General features: G+C 44.4%; 1 protein-coding gene across 1 annotated transcript in view; it reads right to left on the reverse strand.

Annotated features, from left to right (window-relative positions):
• Nucleotides 1-711: 711 nt before the first annotated feature.
• Nucleotides 712-14,846, reverse strand: part of MYRFL (myelin regulatory factor like) — a 66,038-nt gene continuing 51,903 nt past the window's right edge. Inside the window, exons 18-23 of the mRNA XM_084795357.1 lie at nucleotides 7,484-7,546; nucleotides 6,714-6,801; nucleotides 4,447-4,521; nucleotides 1,489-1,600; nucleotides 1,132-1,206; nucleotides 712-1,006 (exon numbers count right to left, since the gene is read on the reverse strand). Of these exons, the coding sequence (XP_084651483.1) occupies nucleotides 920-1,006; nucleotides 1,132-1,206; nucleotides 1,489-1,600; nucleotides 4,447-4,521; nucleotides 6,714-6,801; nucleotides 7,484-7,546 (500 nt within the window). The 3' untranslated portion in view covers nucleotides 712-919. The remainder of the gene's footprint in view (nucleotides 1,007-1,131; nucleotides 1,207-1,488; nucleotides 1,601-4,446; nucleotides 4,522-6,713; nucleotides 6,802-7,483; nucleotides 7,547-14,846) is intronic.

A 14,846-nucleotide genomic window follows, 5' to 3' on the forward strand; every position in this document is an offset into this window, starting at 1 on the left:
AGTACAGGCATTAATACTGCTGGTTACCACTGTGATGATTAATAAAAAATCAAATAGCCTCATTCTCACTGGCTGGAGTGACTTAAAGGGAAGCCAGGCACTGTGCAGGCCTGTGCTATGGAACTGTGGTTGTGTGGCTCGGCACTCAGCTTTCTAAAAGCTAGCAGCGTAGAGGAAATGGGTCCGGAGGTGGTTGCTAACAAAAATGGCCTTTCATTCATTGCTCCTAAGACAAGAGGCCATGCCCCCCTGTATGAAGTCCTGGGGACACTGGGCAGACAGAGGGAGGGGAGTCTGCAGGCACTGGCCTGGCCCTCCAAGGGGCTATGCACCACAAGGCAGAACAAGGCCCCAGCATAAAGGGCTTCTGTCATCTCCACACAGAAAATCCAGCATCCATTTCACTATCAAGACAGGTTTATACCCTAGTGTTTACATGTATGTGTATATATGTAAATATATATCACTCGCATGCACACAATAGTTTGCCTAAATTCACACTCAGCATCACACAGCATTCACCCTCTTGCACAGCTCCATCCCTCCCCCACCTTGTCACAAATTCTCCATGTTTAATGCATCCGAGTTGATGTTGCCTTTTATTCCCTCAAAGGCCTAGAAATGAAACAAACCAGAGTAAAACTATTTTGCCCTCACAGCTTCTTCCATAAGAGAACACAGAAGTGTTTCCTTCACAATTGTGACAAAAAACCAAACACTGTGTTTTCTCAAGCTCCAGCAAACACTTTATTCTCCTCATTAAGCCTCAAAACCACTGGAAGCCACGCCTAAAAGGGTCCTTCAGCAAAAATATGAGTGCTTGACAGAAAGGTAAAAGACATTGGGAGAGGAAATACCGGTCGCTGTTAACTGTATTTCTGAGTGCTTTTCTTCAGTAAAGTCCTCAAACTTGAATAAATTAGCTACAACGTCGATAGAAGTAAAAGAAGTAATCTGTGAAGAAAATCCCAGCAAAAAAAGGATCCGTCGAACAGTCCGCTAAATCCTGTGGGCAAAGGGAAAGGAAGGGATGAATGTAAACATTAACTTTCATTAACATTACTTTTATTTATCGCATGTTTAATTTCCTACTAAAGAGGAAAAGGGAGAAAAAAAACCAAGCATGCTTACTGGTGCAGCCACTCGGAAATGGTATGCGCTGTCGGAGAAAGGGGCCACGGGGAGGCTCCAAATGTGCTGATATCCCTAAGGAAGGAAGGAGACACACCTGTCTCACACCACGTGTGGGAAGGAGGGCAGGCTAGGGCAGCATGCCCTTGACAACTGTGGGAGAGGCTCTATGCTCTCTCTTTTATGTATGTCACCAGACCAGTCTGCCGTCTCTTAAAGATGCCTTGCCAAGCGAGGTGGCCAGGGACAGGCGTTGGCATTTTGCTCTAGGCATTCTTCCCTCAACAGGAAGAAGAAGCATGCTGAAGGCTGTCTGCTTGAACCAGGACATAATGCTAAGGAGGCAGAAAACATTACCTGGGTCATCTGAGCCTCTTCTCCATGGCTTTGGGTTCTTTCCCGTTGACTGTGGAAACATATATTCCCGAGGGTGTATTTGCACTGGAAGACTATCAGTGGCTCTGTTGTGCTTCAAGAGACGAGGAAAGGGGGCAGAAGCTGTTAGTAGACTCTACTAGGCTACATTTTGATAAGAAGATGAACTGCTGGGCATGTAACTCATTCTCCCTGGGCCTGTGCCTTGGTCAGGGTTGTTATGATGAAACACCATGTCCAAAAGCAACTCGGGGAGGAAAGGGTTTATTTTGTTTATGCTCTCCCTATACTGTTTATCACGGAAGGAAGTCAGGACAGGAAGTCAAACATGGCAGGAACCTAGAGGCAGGAACTGATACAGAGGCCATGGAGGGGTGCTGCTTACTGGCTTGCTCCCCACGGCTTGCTCAGCCCAGGGGTGGCACCACTCACAGTGGGCTGGGCCCTCCCCCATCAGCCACTAAGCTAGAAAAAGTCCTACAGGCTTGCCTACAACCCAGTCTTATGGAGGTATTTTCTCAATTGAGTTTCATTCCTCTTAGATAACTATAGCTTGGGTTGAGTTGACACAGAAGTAGCCAGCGCCGTCAAAAACAGGCATTTTGCTGTGTAATCCTCGGTGACAGCAGGAGGCTCACTCTCCTCTCACTGCTACGGAGGGAGGCTGACCCTCAGATGACTCATGCCATAGGGTCCTAAGCCTAGAATCATGACTCTAATCCCTAATCCAAACATCTTGTCACCACATGTTATCATTGCTTTGGGGTATATCTCTTCTCTTTCCCACTGGCAGTTGAATTAACGTTTATCTGGAGCCCCTAAGGCTTTAGACGCCACAAGCCCTGGTTTGGGTTGATGCTGTTTGAAATAACGTGGCAAGCAGACATTAGCAATGACTTCATTCGAAGGGAGGAGAGGTGGATAGAGGTGGGGAGGAGCTGAGAGGCAGCAGGGTGCAGAGTAGCCGGAATGCGTTAGGTACATGCTCGAAGTTGTCAAAGAGCTACCTTAAAAAAAAAAAATTACCATCTTTTAGAGTTATGAGGGCAGAAGAACTACAAGAAAAGGGGTGGAGCGCTTTCTTCCCTGACGGCCGACTCATTAATCATTCCTAAGAGGATGAGTACTTCCCTCATCCTCAGGGCTTCTTCTCAGAGACACCCAGTAGATGCTGAAACTGCAGATAGCACCAACCCTGGCGTCTACTATCTGTTCTCATACATCCTTGTGAGAGGGAGTGATTTTTAAATTAAGTACAGCAAGAGATAAACAACACTAAAATAAAAAAAAATAGGAATAGTTATAACAACATATTCTTTTTTAAAATGTTTAAAATGTAAGAATTGTTTATTTCTAGAAACTTCCATTCGATATTTTTGAACCACAGTTGACTACCTTGTGGCATGGGCGTGGTGGATGGTGGAGGGCGGGTGAAGGGCAGAACCATGGGAGCACGGGGAAGTGGAGAGGTTAGAGGAAAGGGGAAGAGTGAAAATGCAGGAGCAAAGGGTACGACTGGAACTGAGAAACTATTTAAATAAAACTCCTTCCTAAGAGAAGCTTCCTGCAGAAGTTTGAGTGAAGTGGGCGGGAAGTTATAATTACTTAGGGTATGAGAATGACAAGCCACATATGGCAGGACACGCCTGGAATCCTGTCTCCTGGGAAGTAGAAGCTGTGAGTGCCAGGACAGCCTGAGCTACACTGTCTGAAAATACCCAAACTCTGGACAGGTAGCTCAGTGTAGAGCATCTGCCTAATGCGCTGGGGCTTGGTCCATACCACCACATGACAAATGAAATCTGAGCTTCGCGGTGATTAAATTACAGCTCATATCCGTGGTTTTAGAGGAATTGTAGCTGTAAAACAAGCTCCTATTCACTGCCTCGAGGGGGCCAGGAACGGGCATCGCCTTACACACTTCTTACAAGATAAGCAAGAGAATGACGGGGGCCACACCCAGAAGCGTAGCACCACCACCCCCTTACAGCTGTGAATTCAGAGCATGTTTTTTATATGTGTGTAGTACGTATTCATGCGTGTGCATGCTGTGGAGGCCAGAGGCCAATGTTGGCTGCCTTCCTCTATCACTTCCTACCATATTAGGAGAACCCATCAGCTCACCCAAGGCTTGACAGTAAGCACTACTGCGCCCAGCTTTTTACATGGTACTGGGGATTGAACTTGTCCCCTCATGCTTGCAAGCACTCTACCAACTGAACCATCTCTCCAGCTCCAGAATGCATGTCTGACCTGCGTTCCCCAGTGTCCCACCTGTCAAGAATAAATTGAGGAAAAAAACTCATTCTGGGAGGGCTGTTTGTGAGGATTAAATGTCCCATTATTAACGTGTGCACTATATGACAGTTGTTTGTGCTCAGTAAGTGGCAGTTACTAATTTCATCAGTGTTAACAATATCTCGTAACAGCTCCGCATGCAGTGGTATTATGTAATGTAATACCCATTTTATAGGTGGAAAAAATGGTAGCACAGACTGTAACTGCCTCTTCCAAGATCACAAAATGAAGAAGTAACAGACATACTTTGAATCCTGGTCTGGCCGGTTCAAAACTCAGGCTCATTTTCCCCCCTGTCCTAAAGCAAATGAATACCACCTGCATTTGAGTCCCACTGGGAGGTCACCAAAATGTTCAGCTCCAATCTGGGGGCCATGTTAATATTGGTGTTCAAAGGAGGCCATCAGGAGAACCCCGTGGCCTGTGAATATCAGACTTCCTACAGACAGGAATATGGCTTCCAGTCCCCTCATTCCTGAAGGGGCCTGCATGATTCCACTCTTGGTATGCTTTATCAGTCAACACGGACTGACAGCATTTCACCCCCTAACTCACTGAACTATGACAACAGCTGGGCAACACTTGGGCCTTACTGTTCAGTGAATGAGCAAGCACCGTTGTTTCATACAACCACACACTTACTTGATTTCCAGAGAGAATTTGACGTTGGTGGGTGTGTTCCTATTAACAGGAATATTATAGTTATAATGTCCAGGCCTAATTTTAGAAGAAAATAAAATCACAAGTCAAAACACACTCCCAAAAAGCTGCAAAGGGATTTTTGACAATTGCTACACACTGTGTTAGCTAAAAAATATCATCTGGTAAATTTAGAGACTTGAGTTTAATTTGCTCCTATTCCTGTAGTTTTCAGAGATAGACTTCATCCGATGTCAGTGTGAACTTGTTTGTGTCTTAATATAAAATATGGAAAAACCAAACATACAAAATCAAATGCATAAGAAATTACTTTGGTCATAGAGAAACAAATTTCAGAAGTAAAATGAAGTAAACTTAAAATCGCCCTGGGAAGAAAATGTGTGTACTTGAAGGAAAGTCAGCCACACTGCGATAGCCCTGGTTACCACTCAATGATGGAGGGAATTGTAAGGTAGCCTTCTTATCCCTGGGCCCACGTACCAGACGGGGATGCTTACAGGGAAGGAGGTGTCCCACCACGGTAATGAAACACTCCAGTGAATGGCATGTATGTATTTAACCAAGCACTCCATGTAATTGGCCATTCCATGCTCGGGAAACAACACAAATCAGATAAGGGAGAAAGAACCAGCCACTTTAGATTTTCTTTAAATTATACTAAACTAATTGCCAAAATGTGAAAGAAAAAAAAAACATAGGGAGTTGAAAAAGCCAGCATTTTACCATCTTTAAGAATATAAAAACATCATGTTGTGGGGGCCTGGAGAGATGGCTCAGTGGTTAAGCACACTGGTAGCTTTTCCAGAGAACCCGGGTTCAATTTCTAGCACCCACATGGCAGTTTATAACTGTCTGTAACACCAATTCCAAGGGCTCTGACACCCTTACACAGACACACATGCAGGCAAAATACCAATGCACATAAAATAAATCACTTTTTAAAAAACCCATCGCATTGTGAATCTTGGATATGTACAATTTTTACTTTTGACTATATTTAAAAAACTAAAATTAAATGAGTTTTATATGAAGATATAAAAAGGCACATCATATTGTGCACCAGGAATATATTTAATTTTTACTTATTAAACTGTCAAAAAGCTGAAAATCCTAACATTATTGGTAGACACACACATACACATGTATGTGCACGTGCGCGCGCGCACACACACACACACACACACACACACAGCCTTTGTATTCGAGCCTATAGCTCAACTGGGAAGCTTAAACGCGTGGAATTCCTATCCTGTCATTTACCTTCCAATACCTGCTGCTTCTCAGCACTGCCACTCAACTGACAACAGCCCTGTCTTTTAGGTGAGAAATTAATGTATGAAAACGAGCATTTTGCTTGAGTCTAGAATGGGCCTGAGTCATCTGACCCATCCTCACAAAGTCAGTCTACCATGGTGCCTAACACCTGTCTTGGATGCTTACTAGAGGGCGATCCAAAGCAAACTTGTTCGGCTCACAGAAAACCGCAACACAGAGACAAATAACATCAACTTCTTAGAGCTAACGTGAGAGTTCAGTGTGCTGACAAATACAGGTATCACAAGTAATTTTTAAATACATGTTATTTTTATAATTCAAAGCCATCAACTTGAAGCCTTAATCTATTGGGTTGATTAGAACTAATAGGGCATGTGACCCCGCCCAACTGAAAGGAACACCTCACGTCTAGGCACCCAACAGGTCAGCATCAAATTAAGACATAAGCTCCATTGTGAACGTCTACAATCTGCATTTGTACTTGCTGTAGCCGCTTGTGCTCTACGTGTCCGGACATATCACGACTGCCTTGTGTCAGGGCCATACACACCGGGGGTGGACATTGCCTCAAATGTCTAGAGTGTCTGGACAATTATTTGCCTCCTAAAATAGAAGATACACTAAGCTGAGCTGGATTTCCTCAGCAATTCCAACCATACCTTTAGCGGTCACGTCACCTATGTCCATCTTGTGTTCAAAATCAACTAGCCACTCTGGGCATTGGTCCCCGGGATTTCGCTTTGGATCTAACCGTTAAATGAGGAGATCTGGATCGTGGGGCCTGTGATTTACTGATAGGTGCTAGCACCAACCACTTCCGACTGACTTCCTCATCTTCCATGTACCCAGTGTGCTTTTCCTTAGGGAGCCACGTAAACACTTCAGTACGAAGCTTTGGTTTTGATTCCAGTCTCAAAACTATAATGCTGAGTGACTTCCAGAAGCAGCCAGGGCATCGCGGGCGGCTTACCCACCCGCAGTGGAGCATCCTGCTGCAGTACCGGCGGTCTATCATCTGCTGGATTTCCATAATCTGAATAGAAGTGATGGTGGTATCAATCCCTGGGTCAAAGAGAAGCAGAGAAGAGGAAGTAAAGCCCTGAGCAGAGGGAAGGGGGTGTGCGCATGCTTCCTTCTCAAGCCCCCCGACATAAGCTAAGAGAGTCCTAGACAGACGAGTCCCGTTCCCCGCCCAAATGAGAAAAGAAAGTAAAGGTCTGCGCAAGGCTGTTGTGCTTGTTTTGGGGGGTGAGTAATTACGGCAAATTTTAAGAGACTGTTAGTTAAAAACTCAGGCTCCTAGAAACAGCCTGCATCACATCCAGAAGAATTTCTGGACTATAGAACTCCTGCTAAATTGGAATTTACTAGAGATGGGGGATATGATATGACATGCAGTCTGCTTCGGGAAATTAAAAAAAAAAAAAAAAAGAACTAAAAATACAGTCAGAACAAATGGGAAAGGCGGGAACTTCAGAGACATCATTAAAATCAAGGAGCTCAACCACAGCTTATCCGGCTGCAGGTGACCTTCCTGAATGCCTCATTAATATTCAAGATGACTGGATTATAAGGTGTGGCCACAGTGGTGTGTGTCTGTCTGTCTGTCTGTCTGGTGGTGGTAGGTGTGGCAGGTAGGGTGGTTGTCTTTTTGCTCCTGTTGCTCACTCCAGTAATGCTCGCAAGGTTGTGGGGCTGCCTAGTCCCAGAGGGCAAACACAGTGTCACTTAAATGTCAACTTACAGTCACTTTCCCAGTTGGGGCTGATCAGCGCATTTCTTGTCAGGAATGATTTGCTTTTGTCTTCTGAAGAGTAAAAACATCTGTCAGTCATGAGGGCTTCTTCATGATGATAAAAGGCTGACTGAGCTGTGAGGTGAACACATCCCCACCCTGTCCCACCTTCACACTCACCCACACCTTAGCCCATTTGTTCCAGATCTAGAGAATAGAGTATTCTCACCCTCACCAGAGAGGGTGTTGCGGGTAAGTTGCACACGCCCCATTGTATGTTGAAACCCCAACACTTTCTTCCTCAGAATGCCACTCTGTTTGGAGATATGGCCTTTAAAGAGGGATTAAGAGGATGTGAGGCAGTGAGCGAGCGCTAGTCCAATCTGACAGCTGTCCTCATCAGAGCAGGGGATGACAGCGAGACACCACGGGACCCCTTGTGCGAGCACACAAGGACATGGCAAGAAGGTGACCTTATGCAGCCAAAGGGAAGACCTCCGAAAAAGCTAGATTGTTGACACCAAGAGCTTGGACCTCTAGCCTCCAAAAGTGTTTAAAAACAAAAACAAAACAAAACAAAAACTAAACCAAATGTCTGCTGTTTACACCACCCAGTCAGGGGCATTCTGTCATGGCAGCCTGAGCAGACTACACCACCATTCCAGAAGGCCCCATAGCTCACAGCTGCCTCCTCCCCAGGGCCACGGCTCATGCTCCTCAGTCAGTGATGCACATCTGGCCCTGGCCCACGGCATATGCCATGTGTGCTACCCCTTCACTTCAAATGTGTTTTCATTCCTTCCTGACCATTCCAAAGTAAGAAACCTTATTATTCTGACCCTCCGTAAGTCCTGGGATGGTCTGGATCATATTAAGGAAGCATTATTATCTGATTAGTTAGAAGCTAATAGTAGCTTTATTTCTCATCTAGAGTCTGAGTAAAAAAAAAAAAATGATGCTAATCAAAGGCATTAGATGTATGTACCTTAGGGTAACTCTCAGCACTGCTTATGCAATATTTAAACAACTAAAATCAGTCACCAGGGGGTGTCTGTGTGAATGTATGCAGTGGCGAAGACTCAGAAGTCCAGGGGCAGGCCATTCCTGTGCTGGGCAGCCCTAAGGGGCCCCTCACTGCGCTGTCATCTATCTCCCTCCTCATCTATATTGATGTCAATTCTACTTGGGTGAGAACAGGCCCTAAAGGCAGCAGCTGTGTCCAGCCCAAGCCTGGCTCCTATGTGGTTGCTGAGGATCCTAGTTCCTTTATTTTGGGGGTGAGAATAAAAATCATTACAAGTAAACATTCAGAAACCAGGGGCGAGGATGAAACAACCGCATGTATATTGGAATCTAATTTCTGGCCTATCCTGGACATTCAGAGGAGAGTTAGGTGATGGAGTTGGGGAACAGTCTGTTAAGAATTTAGTCCCAGCATCACTAGGGCGAGGAGTCAAGGATGCATTTGTTCCCACTGGCTTTTTCTGCCCTGCCTATGCCATGGCCTCTCTCCTACATAATAGATCCTATTAAATTGGATAGTATGGTTAGACTGAGTAAAAATGAAGAAAAATAAATAGAAGCAAACAAACTCTGCAGTAAAATGATGAGCATCAGCCGTCATTCAAACAGCATTGGAGGCAGAACTATAAAACCGCTCCTTCTTGGTTGGTTAATAACTTGTATATTTCCATATTAGGGAAAAATCATATAACATATATTTGCAGCGAAGGGTAAATAATGACCACTATACCAACTATCCATTGACATTTTCTATGTTGTTCTGAACACCCAATGACAGCCCAAAAGGATGCTTTCTCTACTTGACAGATGAAGTCAAGGGTAAAAGATAGAAAATACAGACTAAGACAGGCGAACAGAAGGAATAAGAGAGAAGTGCTTACATTCCAAACTGCCTGACTCTGTGCACTGCCGCTCTGCCATCCTAGAATTACATGAAAGAAACAAGACCCACGCAGAAAAGAAGTGAGTCTAAACTGTAGGGGGAGGACCCAGGCAGCTGAAGACAGGCATCAGATCACTGGGGTGGGGCCGAGCCAGGGCAGCCACTCTGTCTACAGTAGAACATGCCACTTCCAGAGCTATTTTAAAGAGGGCACTGCTCCAGTATCAGGGCTACGCAAAATGAATCTTTCAATTTTTTATTATTTAAAAAGTGTTTTAGATTATTCATGTGTAAGAAGTTTTGCCTGCATGCCTGTAGTGTACAGCAGGCATGTGCCTATGCCTGAAGAGGTCGGGAGGCACTGGAACCGGAGATCCAGATGGTTGTGTGTCCACATCTGGGTGCTGGGAACCGAACCTGGGTCCTCAGGAAGTGCAACAAGTGCTCTTAACCTCTGAGCCACTCTCCAGCCCCAAATAAACCTTTTGAAATCAGATGTTGAGAGCAATCACCTGGCAGTGAGATGGCCAGCCTTGGTTGTCAACTCAGTTTCATTGAGGAATGAATCAGCCACAGTTTCTTAAAAATGTGACAGTTGTAAAATGGTTGGCAATAGTAAAAGAGCCTTGACTGCACAGCCACCAAAAATTAATTCAAAAGAATATGCTTACTGAGTTCTGGGTGTTTTAGGCAGCACTTGATGGCACTCAGGCAGGCCACTTCAGTGTGGCCTTGCTTCTGAACACTCCATGCGCACTTTGTTATCACACCACCCACCCAATACCAACTAAGATGGCTTTGGTCCCTCATTCAAAACTATGGCACACAGGCATGCTTTCACTTGACTACAAAGCTTCTTGGGCTTAGAGAAATGTATCATTCAATAAAAGAAAGCAAGGACTTACAGTAGTTTCCTACCACCACGTCTTAGCACGAAGATGCCAAGTTAGTGTACCTTTTGGGTGGATGGTGTTTGAATGTTTGACATTAAAGATTGTCACTTGGGTTGGTGGTTTGAGTTTCAAAAAAAAAAGTCATTAAATGAATCCTGGCTTGGGATTAGGAAAGAATTTCTAATGGTTTCTAAAATGTCCCTAAACATGGGTCTGCAATTATATACTATGTATTTATGCAAAGACATGCTTAGCCTCAGTGATGACAAGGTCCAAGTGTTGAACAATTCCAAAAAAGAATGGAGATGCTCTGGGTCCTTCAGTATCAAGTATTCAACCAAGATTTAATTCTTTTTTTACACATTTCTCTTTTTTATGTGTATGCACCTGAGGGTATAGATGTACTATCATCCTGTGTGTGAAGGTACCCAAAGAGGGGCGTGACAAATCCCCTGGAACTATAGTTAAAGGTAGTTATAAGCCATCTAATGTTTTTAAAATAAATTTACATGTTATTATTAATATTATATGAATACCAAAAGTGTTTTAAAACGAATTTCTTTAACACACACACACACACACACACACACACACACACACACACACACATACACATGGTAGCAGTAAACGTTTGTTTTTTATATCTATTTTATATGCTTATATACCAAGGGTCACTTGAAATTTCTCAGATAAAAAGGATCCTCGGTAGAAAGGTTTAAGAAGCCGTAGCCTAGGTGATTAGTATAGTACATTTCTGTGTGTGTCAGTAGGGGCATTTCAAAGATGGCGGCTATATGAGACAACACCTGACAGGGAAAGGCCTACCCTGAATGTATCCCCTAAAACCTTCAGTCAAGAGAGCCTTTCCTTTGTGAGCTGCTCTTCTCCAGTGTTTTCTCATGATCATTTTTTTTTTTTTAATTTATGACCAAGGCAACTCCTAGAGGGATAGGTTACTTTATTGACCCAGAAGGCACCTTCAATGGCATGCCTCCTTCACCTGGACCACACCCACTAAGCCTCCGCAAACAGCACAACCAACTAGGGACAAAGCACTCAAATGTCCAAGACTGTGGAGAACATCTTCAAACCACCACAGGGAACTGACTTTTGTTTTATTTTTGTTTTTCACATTTATGTCTACATTCAAGTTTCTACACTCAGTTTTCAGGACAGGAAGAAGCAAGTAGGCACAGTATTTGGGAGACAATCTTTCTTGAAAACTCTCTCTTCTGCACTTTTTACACTAGGTGGAAGGGCTTGCTTGCACACTGTTTGCCTGCGTTGAGGAATGCTAATTCAGAACATGGCTGTTCTGGCATGAGAGCACATCCAAAGACCTTTCTAGGTCTGTGTGATCCGGCTAGGATATAAACATGCCTTGCATCCAGGAGACAGAGGTGAGCAGATCTGAGTTCAGCTCTGGTATAAGACCAGCCTGGTATAGAGCAAGTTTCAGGCAAAGAAAAGCTTAGATCCAGGTGTGGAGGCACATGCCTTTAATCCCAAATGAAGGTAAAGTTAGTTTGTAGATAGACGCACCCGTGTTAGAAAGTGATATCTAATTGAGTGGCAGAAAAGGTGACAAATCAGAGAAGATTTCACAGAATAAGATATGCCCAACACGAGAAGAAAGAGGAAAGAGAAGCTGCTTAAGAGGCAGTTTTTCAGAGAGAGGAGGCAGTTTTACCAGGACAGTAATAGAGAGATGGGTTGCAGAGAAAGAACTCAGGTGAAGACAGAATGAGCCAGAAAACAAGAAGCCAGAAGATTAGAGCAGATTGCTGAGTTAGTTTGAGGCCAAGCAGAGCAATTCAGAGGCTGAGAGAGAAGCCAGATTGAATTAGTCAGCTGGGAGAAGAGTTTGAGCCAGAACAGCTGAGTTGAACCAGCCTGCTCAGAGCTCAGAAAGAACAAGGGTGAGCTTATTCAGCAATAATTCTCAGAGGCTGGAAACAATCTAGACCTAGGTTTAGATTGTAGAGAGGTTAGAAACTTCCAGGACTAGGCCTAGGCCAGCAGAAGGAGGCAGTGAGCCTCCCAGACAACAATTGAAACAGGAAAATAAAAGATACTTTTATAATTGGCGCCCAGGCATAGGGCTTGGAATAATGGAAAATCTGGGTTAATGGCGTAGAGGAGGCCGCAGGGTGTAGAAAAATGAATATGCTGTTCCAGGATATGAGCAAAAGGTTTAACGTGGCTTCTGCCACTGGTTCTCTCCCACGTTGCCCCCAGAGGGGAGTCGCTGGTTTTGTTTCATTGTCTTCGTCCTGCACTCCAGTTTTTAAAAGGTTGGGGGAATGACTGAACAACTGGAAAAGTTGTGAGTGGGTGAAATAGAAAAACTAAAAGTGTCGCTAAATTCTCTCCTTTTGGAAAGGGTTGCAGAGTTGGCTGGGCAACTAAAGAGTCTGCGGGTAGAGGTTGAAGGGAAAGCAAAAAGCGCCTTTGGTAAAGGAAGGACACCTGGTACCTGAGAGCTGGAGTTTCCCACCATTTCTGCCCTGCCCTGCTCCGTGCACTTTCAGGGTTATGTTCCTACAGCTCCTGGGTGTGCTGGGAAGCCAGGAGGAGCAGAAGACCTTACAGGGAAAAAAGGTTAAAGAGGAACAGCCCATTTCAAGAAAAAAGGTTAACCTTGAACAGACTGAGCTGCCAGAGAAGCACCCTCAGGTTACAAGATTACCACTGTTGACTTTTCTGGAAGCGGCCAAAAGCCTCAGATAGCAAGATGCTCTGTCCTTCAGTTGCTGTAAATTTGGTCACCTGAAAAGAAATTGTGACCAAGCCACCAAAAGCCTCAGACCTCAAAATGTCCTGTGTATCAAGTCTGAGAAGTATCGTGTGGAATATGGAGGCTGCTCCAGTTTGTCCACACCTGATAGTTGCCTCCTGAGAGGGCACTCGATCTTTGTCAGCTGTGAACCGCCTTGTGCAAGGGGCGTGGTCTTTGGCAGTGCAGATAAAAGCCAGCCCCGGGGAGTGATTGGGGGCTCTGCAAAGGAAGAAGGCTGCTGGTGCTTCGCCTCTGCTGCTCTTGGTTGCTGGGGATGCAGTTGGATGAGAAGTTGGAGATGCCCTGAAAGCAAGGATTGGACTTGCCCCAAGGAACCCGAGGACCCTAAACAGCAGGAAGTAGCTAAGGACAACTACGCCCCTTCTCCCCACTAACCTGCTTTCTCTCCTACCTAGTGTTGGGGTATTGGAAGGGATTGGGGTGGAAAAGGGAAAATGAGGTATAAGGAACCCAAAATAAAAATAGATTTTAAAAGTACGCCAACACACCTGACTGAACACCTTGAGCATGAACTTGTCTATGTGTGCGGCTCGATGCATAGGCTCTCTTTGGAACTCTGCAAATGTTTGCAGAAGAAGAGAAAAGAAAGAGGAAGGAAACAGAAAAGAAAAGCCAGTTGTTTAACCTTTAAATATCTTCCCCTACCCAAAGGGAAAATTCCCAAGATAGGACGTGAAGGATGCCAAGAGCAGATGTGAGAGGGTACATGTCTTCCCCCTCTCAGTGAACAGGAATGAGAAGGCCTACAGGCAACACAAGTGTCTGAACACGCAGCCCAAAAGGATGCATTCCATTAATGGATCTTGAGATATGAGAAGTTTCTAGAAAACTGAATATTCATTTTCTTTTGTACATAAATATATATATGCTTTCCCCCAGAGCTTCCAGATTTCTTAGATTCAAGCTGCTCCAATAATAATTTTAGGTGCTTGTCTTCTGCTGATGGTTTCACTTGAGATTGCGTCTATAGACGGCCTCAGGTTTACAAGGCAACTGAGGCCTAAGGAGAAAGTAGAAGCTGGCTGTCTCCTTGCCCTCCGTTTCTCCCCTGCCTTTTGTTCTTTCTTGCTGAGCTGCAGGGAAAGAAGCTCACTTTAAATTCTGGCAATAGCACTACAGATTCACTTTCTTCCATAGAACTTGTGATATATTCTTTGTGTGTGTGTGTGTGTGTGTGTGTGTGTGTGTGTGTGTGTGTGTGTGTGTGTGTGTGTTTTAAGAGAAGGTCTTACTATCTAAGGTAGGCTAGTACCTAGAACTGCTGATCTTCCTAAGTGTAGAGATTCTGGGTTTGTGTTACCATGCCCTGATAAAGGTTTTTGTTGTTTTTGTTGGTTTTTTTTTTTTAAGGCAGTAATAAAACAAAAATGAATCTGGAGCTTGCACTGCTCTTGCAGAGGATCTGAGTGTGGTTCACAGCATCCATGGCAGGCAGTTTACGACCACCTGTAAATCCAGCTCCAAGAAAGCCAATGCCCTCTTCTGGCTGCCATAGGCACTTGCATTTGTGTATAATTTTAAATAAATAATTTTTGAAGGTGAGGTTGAGGGACAGAGAGATGATTCAGTGGGTAACGCTGCTTGCCACATAACCTGAACTTTTATCTCTAGACCCCACATAAAGGAGAAAAGAGCAAACCGACTCTGTAAAGTTATCCCTTAGCCCCCACATGCACTATATGTCCACACTCATAACCATGCACACTCATATACTCTCACATGATAACAATAAAGTTTAAACAATTTTAAGTGAGGTTGAAAAGGAATAACCTT

The sequence above is a fragment of the Acomys minous genome (assembly GCF_964271855.1).
Source record: "Acomys minous genome assembly, chromosome: 9".
Classification (NCBI taxonomy): domain Eukaryota; kingdom Metazoa; phylum Chordata; class Mammalia; order Rodentia; family Muridae; genus Acomys; species Acomys minous.